The 15,194-nt window shown below is 41.6% G+C and overlaps 1 protein-coding gene and 1 long non-coding RNA gene across 5 annotated transcripts; one reads left to right on the top strand and one right to left on the bottom strand.

Moving 5' to 3' along the window:
* Window positions 1-1,689: 1,689 nt before the first annotated feature.
* On the top strand, window positions 1,690-3,780 carry ATP5IF1 (ATP synthase inhibitory factor subunit 1). 2 transcript variants are annotated; one of them, XM_010947966.3, is made up of 3 exons: window positions 1,690-1,849; window positions 1,944-2,035; window positions 3,510-3,780. In XM_010947966.3, exons 1-3 carry the CDS (start codon window positions 1,763-1,765, stop codon window positions 3,655-3,657), a joined length of 327 nt encoding a protein of 108 aa, XP_010946268.1. In that variant the 5' UTR covers window positions 1,690-1,762; the 3' UTR covers window positions 3,658-3,780. The 2 variants fall into 2 exon arrangements, with proteins under 2 accessions (XP_010946268.1, XP_045367336.1); XM_045511380.2 differs by lacking the exon at window positions 3,510-3,780 and adding an exon at window positions 3,434-3,497.
* A 231-nt stretch (window positions 3,781-4,011) lies between these two features.
* LOC123614833 (uncharacterized) lies at window positions 4,012-10,902 on the bottom strand. 3 transcript variants are annotated; one of them, XR_012511375.1, is made up of 3 exons: window positions 10,647-10,824; window positions 6,114-6,414; window positions 4,012-4,028 (listed from the first exon to the last, which is right to left on the bottom strand). It is a non-coding gene; the product is annotated as an uncharacterized LOC123614833 (long non-coding RNA). The 3 variants fall into 3 exon arrangements; XR_006722296.2 differs by lacking the exon at window positions 4,012-4,028 and adding an exon at window positions 5,738-5,976; XR_006722295.2 differs by lacking the exon at window positions 4,012-4,028 and having other exon boundaries at window positions 5,738-6,414; window positions 10,647-10,902.
* Window positions 10,903-15,194: the final 4,292 nt, after the last annotated feature.

Raw genomic sequence — 15,194 nt, 5'->3', positions numbered from 1 at the left:
TCTGTCTCTATGGATTTACCTATTCCGGACGTTTCGTATAAATGCAATTGTACAATATGTGACCTAGCTTCTTTCACTTAGCATAATGTTTTCAAGGTTCATCCGAAGCATAGCAAATACCATCACTTCATTACGTTTTATGGCTGAATAGTATTCCACGTATGCATATACCTCAACTTGTTTATTCAATCATCAGATGATGGACATTTGGATTGTTTCCATCTTTTGGCTATTGTGAAATAGTGCTGCTATAAACATGTGTGTGAGAACCAGTTTTCAATTTGGTGGGATGGGGAGGGGAGGATATATACTTAGAAATGAAATTGCTGAGTCACATGGTAATTTTATACTTAAATTTTTGAGCAACTGCCAAGCTGTTTTCCACAGCCGCTGAACCATTTGCATTCCCACCAGCCGTGTAGGAGGGCTACAATTTCTCCACATCCTCACCAATGCTTATTATTTTACATTTTTAAAAAAAATTACAGCCTAGATGGATCTTTTGCATCCAGCAAGACCCTCCACTGGATACCCAGCTAGGAGATAATTAAGAAACAGCAGTATCTGAGAACTAAAAACAGAGCTTCTGAAGAAGGAATGGCACTTAAATATCTAGAAACACACCAAATTATTATCAGTGGGTGGTGGGCTTATAAGTGATCATTATTCCTATCCTGCTTTTGTGTTTTTTCTGTTTTGAACATTTGAAAATGTACCCCGCAGCCATTTCCTCCCATTTAAATCATACAAACCAGGGCTAGTATTTTTCCAACCAAAAGATGATCAATAAAAACTGTTCTACAATTTTATAGACAGCGAAGAATATATTTTTACAATCATGAATAAGATCTGGCCCAACCCTTGCATCTAAAGGATAAAAAACTGGACCCAGATAAAGAAAATGACCTATAAGCCACTACTGTCTTGTTCATATTTATCAGATGGCTAAAGGAAGGTCAAGGCGAGCCTTCCTTAGATTCCTACCTATGCTCTTTTCCACTTCATTGCACCACATTGCCAAAAGTCCCGTTATCAAGCCCAGTTGATAACATGTCAATGTGTTTCACAAATACATATTCAGTGCCTACTTGATTGATCAAGGCGCTGATAACTTAAGGTCAAAGGTGCAAAAAGAGAGAAGGAACTAAACAGAAGCTATGATAGAATGACAAAGTTAGGGAAGTTTTCTCTGAGCTGATGTTTAAGCTGAGACTTGAGACTGAAATGTCAATGCAACAAAAGAACATTGATCATATGCATATATGTTAAAAAAAAATTTTTTTTCTCCCAGCTATAAATGACTAAGTCAGCGTATCCTGGACATAGCCGCCCCCCAACCCCCATATTGCCCATTTTATTGACATTAGTAGTCCAGGAAAGGGAAAGCTTCCTTTGGGGGTTTAATAATAACCTTGGGACTGAAATCTGAGGTAGGGGTGGACGCCGCACCTAATTCTGATACAGCCGAGAGCCGAACCTCGGCTTCGGCCCCTCAGCTCCAGCTTTTCCCCACTATCCTCCATTATTTTTCTCCAGTCCTTTGACCCTGGAGCCCTTGCTAGGGATTGGCTAAGAATAGGTTCGTCTCTCGGTCAGGATTCGCTGAGAACTACAGGAACCCCGCCTCCCCTTCTTATGATTCGCTATTTCTAGGGTCATCCCGCCTCTCCAGCGAAACGATTGGCTGTTTAGACAGCAGCGCTTCTAGCGCCTACGGAGGAGCAGCACGTCCGGTCACTGGAGAGGTGCTTCACTGACAGCGATGGCAGCCACGGCATTGGCGGTGAGGACGCGGTTCGGCGTGTGGAGCGTCTGGGCCATGCAAGGCCGAGGCTTCAGCTCGGATCGGGTACGCCGGCGGCATCGCCCGTTGCCCCAACCCTGAGCGCAGATCCGGTCTCCCCCTCCGCCCTTTAAACAATGCCCTCGTCTTGTCTCCGCAGCCAGATAGTGTCCGCCCCAGCGAGGGTGCTGTCCGGGATGCCGGTGGGGCCTTTGGAAAGAGAGAGCAGGCTGAAGAGGAGCGATATTTCCGGTGAGGCCCACGGGACCCCCATCCTAGCTCTGGATCTCTCACAGCCTTCTAATCCTTAAAGTGCCAATCACCCCACCCATCCCTCCCTGGTGTCCTGGGGCGCCCCAACCCCAACAGAACCCATTACACCTAATGCTTAAGGGCCCAATTGTTGCCACTTATAGGGTGCTCCCAGTGCCCTGCCTAATAGTTCCAAAGCCCCCAAACCGTTTCCACCTTGCAGGTCTCCAGAACTTGCAAACCAGGGCTCAACTCTTCCTCAATCACTTACCATCCCCACTCGTGGAATTCTCTCAGCGTCATGCGAAACGCCCCCCAGATTCCTCCCAGAGTACCTAGATCCGACGGTTCCAATACTTGCAGACCCTCTGAGCCTGATTCCCTCGGCCCTCACCCAGCTATCACCCTAGACTTTAGTTTTGCTAACTCCACATGGATGGATCCCCTAACTCTTAAGCCCATCTCAAGACCCCCACGTCTCCCCAACTCGCCTGTGCGAGTGGGTCTAGGAGCTGGTGGCAGCTGCTCATGTTTGGAACCCCCCTCTCCCCTGCTTCTTGGAGACATTTGGCCTGCCCCGCCCAGCCCAGTTCAGCTTCTGGGCTGGATAGATTTCTCTAGCATTTAGGAGTATGGAGTGGGCTGGGCAAACCCTGAGTAATCTTACACTGACTTCTGTCCACAGTGGGGAGCAGCTTGGAGCTAATCTTGCTTCTGCTTCTCCTTGGGTTATCTTTTCACTTCCACCCTCTCTTGCTCACTCTTAAGAATTATCACCATGGCACCTACCATAACAGAGAGACAAGGTATAAGCCTTAGAGACCATCAAATTGGCCTCCTACATTTTACTGATAAGGAGAACTGAGGCCCATATGTTGCCGAACCAACATTTTAATCATCTCTTATTGAGACCTAACCTGGACTGCCAAGTACTGTAAGAGACCCTATCTTTTTTTCCCCCCTTCATTTTGAACTTTACAGTAGGCCTTGCATTTCTCAGGCAAAGAAGCCTTAGAGAAACTGGGACAGGGTACATATACATGTCCTTTAACTATCCCCTTTGTTATCCTGCCCCTTCCCCCCTCCCTGCCCCTCTATTTTTGCTCTTTATTCCCCCCAAAAGGGATTCTAGTTTCTGAGTTGTTCTTCTAATAAGTCCCCTTATTAGGGGCTTAAGTCACACCTCTGGAGCTTTCTACTTAAAGAGGAATCTGAAAGGAATAGCTCATTAGTGATGGAATTTCAGGCACTACTGCCAGGAAAATGGAATTACTTTGATCATCTCCTAAAAATTATACATCTTAAGATGGAGTGTTTTTTCATAGCGGGGCTTGAGAGGGTAGAAGAGGGTGACCAGCAAGACTCCCATCGGACTGGGACTCCTGTTCTTTGCCTTAGGTATTTCAGGTTATGCTTAGAGAACTCTTTGGGGTAAAGGATTAGGATTAAACCCAGAGACACTGTGTCCTTCTAGAGCTCGAACTAGAGAACAACTGGCAGCCTTGAAGAAACACCATGAAAATGAGATCTCTCATCATCATCAGGAGATTGAGCACCTGCAGAAAGAAATTGAGCGGCACAAGCAAGCTATCAAGAAACTAAAACAACATGATGATGATTAAGTGCACACAGTTCCCCATAGAATGGCTACCTATTATTGCCCACTTCTATGTAGACATAGTTCTGGTTTAATTAATATCAATCTGTGTGCTGCCAACAAATTACAATAAATTGTCATCAATGAACTGTGTCTAATACCTTTTATCTGAAGAGGGGTAGGGGGACAGTACTGGACTGCTAAAATGAATCAGACAGGACACCTGGAGTAGGAAACTTGGAGACAAAGCACAGTGTGATAAGTACTATGCAACAAGGCGGGGGAGGGTTGACATGGGGAATGAGAGGCCCCTTACCTTATCTGACACGAGTCAAGAGGTGTTCAGAGAAAGCTTAAAGCATAAACCCCAGTCCAAAGTGTACGGTCAAGAGCAGCCTAGAAAGCAGAAGAATGATTGCTGAGAAAGGTGTAATACAAGACACCATCAGTAATAACACCATTTTGCATTTATAAAATGGATTGGAGAACTCTTCATATGAACTAGTTGTCCTTGTTCTAATTATCCTTGTGCAGGTTGAGAGGGCTGAAATTAGAAATCGTGTTGCCTGTGGTCACTGAGTATGTGGGATTTGAGAGTTGGAGTCCAGGTGTTTTGACCCCTAATCAAGTCTTAGCACAGAATCAGAAATATTTCTTAGGTTATATTTTACCTCACCAAGTATGCTCTTAAGTCAAATTAGGCTTTAAGGTCTTGTTTAACTTAAGTTATTGTACAAACTAGTGGTGTAACTCCTCTAGACAAAAAAAAAAAAACCTTCAAGTGACATTTGGGCCATTGGAAAGACATTTTCAGTTCACCAGTTCAGTAGATCTTTTGCCCCAGAATGGTGATGAGTCATTTGTTATAAGACCCTATTACACAAAAATCTTCAGGGCCATTGAGTGATAACAGCTTGGGCAAGTCATTGACCCTGCCCTTACAGACCAGACACTTGATGGCTGTTTCCAAAAAACTTGTTCATGATGCTGCTGACGGGTCGTTTATAGATACTCGAGGTGTGAGTGCTGAGATTCAAGCAGCAGCAACAAAACGATCTCAAAAGTGAAGTGCAGGAAATGGTCATACTAAGTTATATACCTTTTATAAAAAAAATTTTAGAACACTATAAAATTTGAAAAGTTTAAAAATTGGTTGAGGAACGAGTAACATCTTGCATTTTGCATTTTTGTGACCCCCCCCCCCAAATGGCATACAAAGTCTCTTAAGTTTGAAGAAGACAGTATTTTTGTGACATCTTGTAATCAGTCATTTTACTGGGAGTGATGTTCCGGAGCTGATTCTTCAACAGCGGTGTACCATCTGCTCTTGTCATGTATTTTATTGTAAATAAAAATCAGTCTAATGACCATTGAATAAAACAAGCAAGAAGTTGGAAATTTGAAGATGGAGAATCACAAGTTTGAGTTCTTAAAAAGGTTAAATGAATTTTTGGAGCGGCCTGATTTAAGGCCACCTGAACTTTATAAAAATGGTAGTCTTTTTGTTAGGACATACCTGTGGTTAATTTTTCTATCATGCTGTAGTAAAAGCAAGATATAAATATGTTTTAAATATTTTAAATAGACTTTTTGAAACAAATATATGTTAAAATCCTAAGATAATTTATGTGATTTGTACCAGTGACCATAGACACAGATTCACCTGGGACTCAGAAGCACCCCCAGCTGGTTCTTAGAATTTGGAAAATACTACAGCAGGTGTTCTTAAAGTGTCCACAAGCCAGCAGCATTAGCATCACCTGGGAACTTGTTAGAAATGCAAATTCTCAAGCCCTATCACAGACCTACCGAATCTGAGGGTGGGACCCAGCAATATGGTTTAACAAGCTCTCCCAGGTGATTCTAATGTGCACTGAAGTTTAAGGACAACTGTATTACAAGTATTTTTTCATGAAATTTGCTGGCATTCTCTGGTACAGAACGCTTTCATAAAGGCAGGTTATTAAGTATAATAAGAATAACTACATATTTAATATAGTTCTTAACTTAATATGAATGCTATTTTTAGGACTTAAAAAGTGTTAAGAATTATTCTTGTACAAAACATATTAGCATTTTAGAACACAGCATTCCACAGAATACAATTTGGAAAATGCTACACTGGTTTATTGTGGTAGTTAAAATCCTTTTTGTTTACAAGTAACAGAAACCAGCAATAGCTGGCTTAAGGAGGAGAAAAAGAGTAATTTACTGGAAGAACAGGCAATCTCAAGAAGACATTAACAAAACTCAGGAAAGACAGGGACCAGAGAAGCTCTGAGAACTGCAGGAGCAGATCTATCTAAGCAGCTTTGTAACCGTCTGTGTCAGAAACACTGGTGTGCTTTAAAAAAAAAAAAAAAAAAAGATTTCCATGAAATTTTATGTAATGAGATATTTAACAATTGCACAACAATTTTTATTTACGGAGCACTTTACAATTATTAAATCTCATGATATTTCTGGTAAATAGGTCCATACCATTAGCTTAATTTTATAACCAAAGCAACTGAAGCAGGGAATTGTGAGTAACATTGTCAAGGTTATACAACCAGGTTTGTGCTGAGTCAGAACTCCTGTTCCCACAATCTTGAGTTGCAGTACCAGTATATTCGGCTGTCTGTTAGCTCCCTTCTCCAGATGGGACAGGTGGGGACAGTAGGGCTTGCCTGGACAACTGGAGGTGACCCCAGGTTATTCCACTATTCTTGAATATGCACTGCTGTGTATCCTGTGTATTGTATTCCATTTTCAGTATTTGTCTTTTAAGTCCGATAGGAAACTAAAAGAGGAGATAAAAACCAAAAATACAATTATACAAAATGCAATACAAATACAAAAACTGCAAAAATACAGTAGTATTAGTTTTTATATTTACTTATGTAGTTACCAAAACCAGTGTTCTTTATTTCTTTATATGGCTTTGGATTTTCTATCTAATGTCCTTTATCTTTCAGCCTAAGAACCCTCCTTATTTCTTTAGGGCACATCTATTTGCAACAAACTCCCTTGGCTTTTATCTTAATTTCTCTTTCATTTTTAAAGGAAAGTTTTGCCAGATATAGGATTCTTGGTTGATAGATGGGGAGGGGGAGGTGTTTGTTTTTTCCAGCACTTTAAATATGTCATCCCATTGCCTTCTGGCTTCCATGGTTTTGAATTAGAAATTGACTGTTAATCTTATTGAAATCCCATGTATGTGACAAGTGTGTCTTTCTTACTGCTCTCAAGATTTTCTTGTAGACTTTGGCTTTCCACAGTTTGATTATAATGTGTCTAGGTGTGGATTTGAATTTATCCAACTTGGAGATCATTGAGCTTCTTGGATTGAAAGTTTTCTGCCATTGGGGGTTCAAATATTCTTTGTGTCCTTTCTCTCACCTCTCTCCTGGGACTCTCATAATGCACATGTTGATATGCTTGACAATGTCCCATAGGTCCTTTAGGTTTTGTTCATTTTCTTCATTTTTTTCTTTCTGCTTCTCAGACTGAATGATTTCAATTGATCTATCTTCATGTTTACTGATTCTTCTGCCTGTTCAAATCTGCTCTAGTAAAATTTTTATCTTATACTATATATTATAAATTTTCAATTTATATATTATTTCACTATTTATTATGTTATATATTTTACCTCCCAGAATTTCTGTTTGATTCCTTTCCATAATTTTTATCTCTTTATCAATATTCCCTATTTAGACATCATTCTCCTGGTTTTCTTTAGTTTTTTAATCCATGGTTTACTTTAGCTCTGTAGACACATTTAAGAATAATATTTAAAGCTTTTGTCTGGTAAGTCCAACGTCTGGGCTTCCTCAGAGAAAGTTTCTATTTTTTTTTCCTGTGCATGGGACATATTTTACTATTTATTTCTATGCCTTGTAATTTTTTTGTTGAAAACTAGACATTTTTGACATTATAACAAGGTGACTCTGGAAATCGAATTCTCCCCATGTGTTAGTCAGGGTTCTCCACAGAACAACTGGAAACACACTAATCCCTTCCCCAGAAGAGGAAAAAGTCTTTGAGGATGTTTACTCTTCTCCTTGATATCCCAAAATTTAAATACTATTATGTAAAATTAACAATACTTTAAAACTAGGATATAATGTCAGTACATTTTTGTTACATGAGAAGAGAATGAGAGAGAAGAGAACAAATCATATACATATGAAGAAACAAACATATATATATGAAATGGAAGAAAAATTTTGCTATTGGGTGAGTAGGGATAATAGTGATTGATGTCATTCCTGTTTTCACCCCTTGAGTCCTGGACCTGTGAATATTGACTTCCGGAGAAACAGCACCATATATTAGACACTGATTGAGAGCATATACAGCCTTCTGACGAGCCTTGCCCCAGCCCTGGGAGGTATTGCCACCTAGTTGGCACTATAACTGAGTTTTCAAAAGGCCATTCACCATTATATCAAACCAGATGCTTCAGGATGGTAGGAAACATGGTAAGACCAGTGAACTCCATGAGCATAGGCCCGTTGCTGCACTTCATTTTCTGTGAAATGAGTTTCTTGATCAGAAGAAATGCTGTGTGGAATACTATACTGATGCATAACACATTCTGTAAGTTCACAGATGGTAGTTTGGGCAGAAACACTGCATGCAAGGGAGGTGAATTTGTATCCAAGGTGTCTATTCCAGTAAGAACCAAACACTGCCCCTTCCATAAAGGAAGGGGTCCAGCGTAATCAACCCACCACTAGGTGGCTGGCTGATCACCCTAGGCACTCAGCAGTAGCCATAGCCAGATGGGCCTTGGTGACTGGAAGTCCATGTTGCTCAGACCAGGCATAATCTCCATCTCAGGCATAATCTCCATCCCTGCCATCATGGCCACTTCATTGATGAGCCCACTAGGTGATGTCAGGAGTGCCTGGGTAAAGAAATGGACTGGTATCCACACAATTGGTTATCCCATCCACTTAATTATTATCTTTCTCTGCTGACATCACCCCTTGTGACATTCACATGGGACACAAATATTTTCACATTTTCTGCCCATTCAGAGACATCCACAGACCTCTTCCCCAAATTTTCTCTTCACCAATTTTTTGATCATGTTCCTTCCAACTCCCTTACCAAACCATTGGCTACAGCCCATGAACCAGTATATAATTGCATTTCTGACCACTTCTCCTGAACAAAGTGAACAACTTTGCACCACTTGAAGTTTTGCCCACTGAGAGGATTTCTCTTCACCCCTGCCTTCAGGGGTATCCAAGAAAGAGGCTATAATGCTGCATATTGTATAGAACCATCTGTAAACCAGGCCTGAATTTTTTCTTCCTCTGCCAACTGATTTAGGGAACTGTCCGTGAGGCCACAGGTGTAGGCTTGGAAATAGATTACTATTATAGGAGTGGGGACCATGGGCATTTGGGACACTTCATGTAAGTAACTTGTGCCTTCAGGGCCTGCCCAGGTCTGATCACATATATATTACTTTCATTTGATCATAGAGTGCTGCTGTACATGCCCAACTTTATAGCTTGGTGAGTGAGAAAACACCCAGTACATGATGGGCATTTCGGTTCTCATAGCACCCTAATTTAGAGGCCCATGGTTAAGCATTCAGTCTCTACAAGGCCCAATAGCAAGCCAAGAGCTTTTTCTCAAAAGAAGAGTAATTGTCCACAGGGGATGGCAGGGCCTTGCCCCCAAATCCCAAGGGCCTATCGTACAGTTCACCTGTAGAGGCCTGCCTAAGACTCCAAACAGCATCACTATCTGCCATTTACACTTGACGCACCACTGGGTCTGTTGGTATAAATATATAATGGAATACTACTCAGCTATAAAAAAGAAGAAATCTTGCCATTTGCAACAACATGGATGGAACCTGAGGGTGTTATGCTAAGTGAAATAAGTCAGATGGAGAAAGATAAATACCACATTATTTCACTGATATATGGAATATTAAAAAATAAAATAAAATAAATGAACAAACAAAACAAATCAAAAACAAACACATAGGTATAGAGAACAGATTGATGGTTACCAGAAGGGAAAAAGGATAGGGGAAAGACAAAATGGGTAAAAAGGGTCAAATGTACAGTGACAGATGGAAACTAGACTTGTGGTGGTGAGCATGCTATATATAGTACATGCAGCAGTCAAATTGCAATGTGGTACACATGAAACTTATATAATATTATAAGCCAATTACAATCAAAAAAAGAATTACCGAAAACAACATGACCTATTGGTAAAATCACATGTTGTTATGAATTTTTTAATTATGTTTAAGGAATACTTTATATTTTGAAAATTATAAAGAAATGTAGTAAGTGGAAAAAGCAGGCTACACAACCATGCATAATTTATATACTATTAATATAAACATAATTTAAAGAATAAATATATAATAGTAATATATTATATAATATATATAACTTTAAAAACCCAACATGTTAACATCGAATCTCTCTTAGTGGTAGGATTAGAATTTTGAAGGGATTTCCTCCTCCCTCACTCTTTAAAGGGTTTCTTTTTTTTTTAAGTTACAAACATAATACGTCTTGGCTTTAAACAATTATTAAATACATATAGTATACAAAGTCTTAAAATTTCTCTATTATCCCTTGATCCCACAGGTAACTGGATCCAGTTAGTTGCAAACTGTACCTTTGCAGACTTTTGTTGCTTCTCATCACGTACATGTCTATGACATCCTTCCAAATGTATCACTGTGCAACTTGGTTTTTTGTTTGTTTTAACCTATTATTAAATCGAGCACATCTTTTCATCTCACTTAGAGCACCTACAATACAGCACGGAGAGCTACCTCCCGCTTCTTTGCTGAGGGATGTTCCATTGTGTGGACGACGAATCTATTTACCAGTCCTCTTTGATGCGCTTTTTGGTTGCTTCCAGTTTTACACTTTCACAGAAATAGAACAATGAACAGGAGTTACACCAGCTGAGGGTAGAAAGCCTGAAAAACATTAAATATACAAAGGGGAAAAATATCATTTCGGGTTATTTCTTTCGTACCTTTATACTTTTCTGTATGTTCCAAATCTTCTGCAATAATATATGTCACTTATAATTTGGAAGGGGAAAACAAGAGCTAAAACAAACAGTTCATTAGAAGAAGAAAAGGAAAAGGGGCGAAAAAAAGAAAAGCATGCAGGGAAGTCCACACCCCCTCCCACAGGGGCGGCACCGGGCGGAGGGGGGGCGGGCCACCACAGTCTGCACCAATCAGAGACCAGTTGATAACCAGAGAGAGGAGAATTTGGAAACACGTCCCGCCCCGCAAACAGCCTCGGGGTTTAGCTTCCCTAACCAGCCTGGAAACAAGCCTGGGCCTAGCCTACGTACCGCTGCCGGCTGCTATTGGCTGCCAGGTAACCCCGCCCATCTTACTGCTCATTGGTCACCGTGGTTTACGTAAGAGGAGCCTGTTGCTGAGCGAAAAGAAGTAAGGGCTGCAGCTTTTGCTCAGGAGAGACGTTCGGACTGCAAACGTACGGGGTGCCTTTCGGTCAAAAAAGACAGCATTACGAACCATCGTTTATTCAGTTCCTGCTAAATGCTAGGCTTCGTGCTCCAAACTTTAAAATTGAATGGTTATAACCACCTTTCTTGAACACCCAACTATCTGCCAGCCACTGAGCTAGGTACTTTAAAATGAGAACAACAGTAACAATTTAAATGATAATTACAGCTCTTTGAGCACTTCATCTGAATCAAGCTTTGTTAACTGATTTGTATACGTTAGTTCTCATCCACAATAACCCCTGTGAAGGTAAACGTTACCGCCCCATTTTACACAGCAGGAAACTGAGGTTCAGAGAGGTGAAGTGACTTGCCCAGGTTCACAAAGCTATAAAGGGTTAGCCCTGGACCCTTCAATTCCGATATCCTGCTTACTAGGTCAACTTGGGGGGGTGGGGGCTCGGGGGGGGGGAGGGGTACGAATGTCTTTACAGGGTATTAGCAGGAGGAACAAGCAAGGCCCTGGGGCATTGCTCCAGTGGCAGGCCTCAGGGTGATTGTCTGAGAATGGGACTATATGGGGCCTCTAGGCGTGGAGGAGAGGAGAAGAGAGGGAGAGCAGAACACTAGAGCAATGACAGTTCTTTCTGGAAATGTGAGACTCCTGGGACAGTCCGTTACGGTGTAAGTTGCCCTGGACTGGGCCTGGACCTCAAGGTTCTAGATTCTGTTTTTGACCAACGTCCTGGGGACTTTGAGTAAATGCCTTCTCTCTGGACCTCAGGCTTCCTGCCTGTAAGACGAGAGAGTAAGCCTGGTCTGGATCCTACAGGCATCCGGGATATCCTCAGCAACCACACAATCTTTACTTAGCTGTTGCCTGGCCTCTTTTCGGGACCTGACAATCCTATAAACTCAAAAATGCACTCTTTTCGCCAGTCTGTTCTGAGCTATAACAGGGTCTTGCCTGCAGGGTGCGCTGAGGGCTCACAGCCGACAAAGCCAAACTGGAATTCTTGGAGAGTTATCCAAAAGCACCCAGCTCCTCAGTTTTTGTAACTTATTTATTAAGAGAGGTGAGCTTTTTGAAACCTGAAGCTTTCTGTGCTCAGTATACAGTCGACGGACCTGAATTATATTTATTGCCCAACACCAGCTTTTTCCACAGTGCCTCTGGAGTGGTTGAGCTAATTTCGATTCCTTTGTTTTACAGATGTGGAAACAGATTCTAAGAGCTGAAAAAAATTCACTTTGGGTCACATAGCTGAAAACTAGCGCTCTAGTTGCCTGAGTACTGGGCAGTATTCTTAGGAGATAGTTGGCTCTGTTTTCTGAGTCTGTGGTTGTTATACCCCCTAATGCACAACTCCTGGAGACAATTTCAGTTTTGCTCCTACAGCTTGCCAGCTCAGGACCTGTCAGCCAGAAGGACCTCTCTCAGCACCTAGCCAAATGCCTGCTTAATGAGTAATTAAATGAATGAATGTGTCAATGAGCCACAGAAGTTGAGGCTGCTTTAGCTATATCAAATAAATCAGCTGGAGTTGGGTTTCTTTCCTGAAATTCCCCCAAGGCAGAAATTATATTCTGAGATGGGATGGGAGGGTGCGGCCAAACAATAAGAGCTCAGAAAATTATATCTGGGCTGATAAATCATAGCCCCAGGTATGATCAGGGTAAAAGATTATTCTATTATGGCAAAATGATCCCAGAATTTGGGATCAGAAAATTAATTCAGGAAGAATGAATACAGAACCAATGAGACTCCCATTAGGGTTAAAATCTTTGAGAGGGTCTGAAGCTGAAGACACATCAAGAATATTTCAAAACCAGTCTAGATGTATCTTCAGGACTGGGATGTGATTGAGGAATAGAAAAAGCTTTGGCCAATCAGTGGTCTCAACATAGCTGATGCAAGAGTGGAGAGTATGGCAACAGGAGGTGGATCTTTCCTGAGCCAAAAATACAAGGCGTGGGGGAGGGGAGGAATAAGTCCAGGCAGTGTCACCCGGCCACGTCTTGCTGGGCTGGAATCTTCTCCACTGGATATCCAGAGCCCAGCACAGTGCCTGGTACACACTAGATGGTCAATAAAAGTTTACTGAGTGAAAGAGAGAGGGCGGAAGCCAGAGCCCTAACCAGCAATTTTGCTCTGAGTGGAGCTGGTTCAATGATTCATCTTCTTTTCACTCCTTCCTTTTGCTCAGATTCCAATTGCCCCAGCCACCTTCTAATGATAATTTGGCTTTTCATGGAGGCTGTCCTATAAAGAGGGATGTGCTGGCCCATCAATTATAGCCACTTGACAATCATGTTTCTCACTCCTAATTAGTATATTTGAATTCTGCTTTACAGATCAGTTCCTTGTACCAGCCTGCTTCTTACATATTCAAGGCCTTTTCTCAACAGTGGTGCAGTGGAGTTTCTGCTTTGGAGTCATTCCTGACTGGGTTTGAATCCTTATTCAACATATTACTAAGCTGTCTGACCTTGGCCAACATACTTAATGAACCTCGGTACCCTTATCTGTCAAATGAGGGCATAATGCCTAATTCATGAAGATGTGGTGAGAGTTACATGAGACAACAGGTGTATCCTGGGCTATTATTGAAGCCTAGTAAACAGCAGTATCTGTGCCCCTTCTGAGCTTTCCTTTCATGAAGATTGGGTCACAAAAGCTCATCTAATGAGAATTTCAGTAGCTCTTGCTTTTCACAAAATCACTAATTTTGTAAGTGAAGCCTTAGGAATGATTTAGTCACTTCCTTGAAGATTCTAAAGGGTCATTCTACAGAGGAAATCAACTCATACTCATTCACTCAAAAATATTTCCTGAGGACTCACTACATACCAGTGGGGGATTCAGAGACAATAAGACACAGTTCCTGCCTTCAAGGAGCACTGACACAGTCTTGGCACAGTCAAAAGAAAATATTGTATGACCTTGACACGAAGTTTTACTTTTCTGAGCTCAGGTTTCCTCACTTTGCAAAAGCAATCAATAACATTCCATTGTTAGTTGGAGGGAAGGGGTAAGACATGCAGACATGATAAGAAGGCTGCATTAAATTTGAAGGCCGATGGTTTAAACAACGTGTTAAGAGTGTTGAAGAGTGGGAGAAATTATTTTCAGCTGAGCTGAAGAAGCAATACTTTCTGCAGAAAGTGGTATTTTAAAGCCTTCATTCTGGCTACAATCACTAATGAAGGCATTGAATGCTGGGTAGGATTTTAGTGGGCAGAGATTTGCAGAGAGAAAGACTTGAAGACCAACCAAGGAACATGGAGGTGGCAGGTTATAAGTCTGGAAAGGTAAACTGAGGCAGATCTTGGCAGATAGTGAATGTCAATCTAGGTATTTGACATTTATTCTGTAGCCAATGAAATGCCAGTAAAGCTGTTTGATCTAAACTGATATTACAGGGTAGATTTTAAAAATGAAAGCTGAATCTGAAATAGAGGGGAATTTAGAGGGAAATTCAATTCAAAGGAAGATTTAGTCAACTGGGGCATGTTATTGGCAGGACATTGTGGTAGGTAGCATAGGGCAGAAGACAAAGATGTCAAGATTTGAACCCTGCCCTCAAGGAGCTTATAACCAAAAGGATCAGATAAGACATGTACATGGAAAAAAGCAATCCAAGGTAGGCTGTGATAGTGTTATAAGAGAGCCCCAGCCCAAGGGCCTGAGCTCAGCAGAGGGTGAGATTAATTTACTTCTCCCAAGAGCCTGGGGGGAGGAGAGCAAGTCAGAGGGTCATCTTTGGAATTAAGTCTAGATTTGGAAAGTCTCAGAGGGGACATAGGAGGTCATTCAGTCCACCGTGGCTCCTGCCAGGATTTTCTATCCCAAGTACACAGTGACTTTAAAATTAAAACAAAAAGTGGTCTGAATAACTGTGAAAGAAGAGGCTGTGGAAAGGGGACAGGAGAAGAGGAATTCAGCTTTGAGGTGCTGAGTGCTGGCGGAAGGATCAGTTCCAAATGGAGAGTTGAAGGCTGGGAAATGGATGAGATCAGGAAGGGAGAGTGTGTCTGGAGAGAGGAGGGAAGAAAACAGAAACCGGGGGAACACCCACGTTCCAGGAGGTGGGAGGAGAA

Source organism: Camelus bactrianus, chromosome 13 (assembly GCF_048773025.1).
Source record: "Camelus bactrianus isolate YW-2024 breed Bactrian camel chromosome 13, ASM4877302v1, whole genome shotgun sequence".
NCBI classification, from domain to species: domain Eukaryota; kingdom Metazoa; phylum Chordata; class Mammalia; order Artiodactyla; family Camelidae; genus Camelus; species Camelus bactrianus.
The sequence above is the reverse complement of the archived record's forward strand: the minus strand, read 5'-3'. Positions and strand labels throughout refer to the sequence as shown.

Bases quoted from the DNA above. Each gene is read 5' to 3' on its own strand.
- ATP5IF1 (XM_010947966.3), top strand. From the start codon at position 1,763: ATGGCAGCCACGGCATTGGCGGTGAGGACGCGGTTCGGCGTGTGGAGC. The intron at 1,850-1,943 runs GTACGCCGGCGG...TTGTCTCCGCAG, and splicing joins GAGGCTTCAGCTCGGATCGG to CCAGATAGTGTCCGCCCCAG. The intron at 2,036-3,509 runs GTGAGGCCCACG...GTGTCCTTCTAG, and splicing joins GAAGAGGAGCGATATTTCCG to AGCTCGAACTAGAGAACAAC.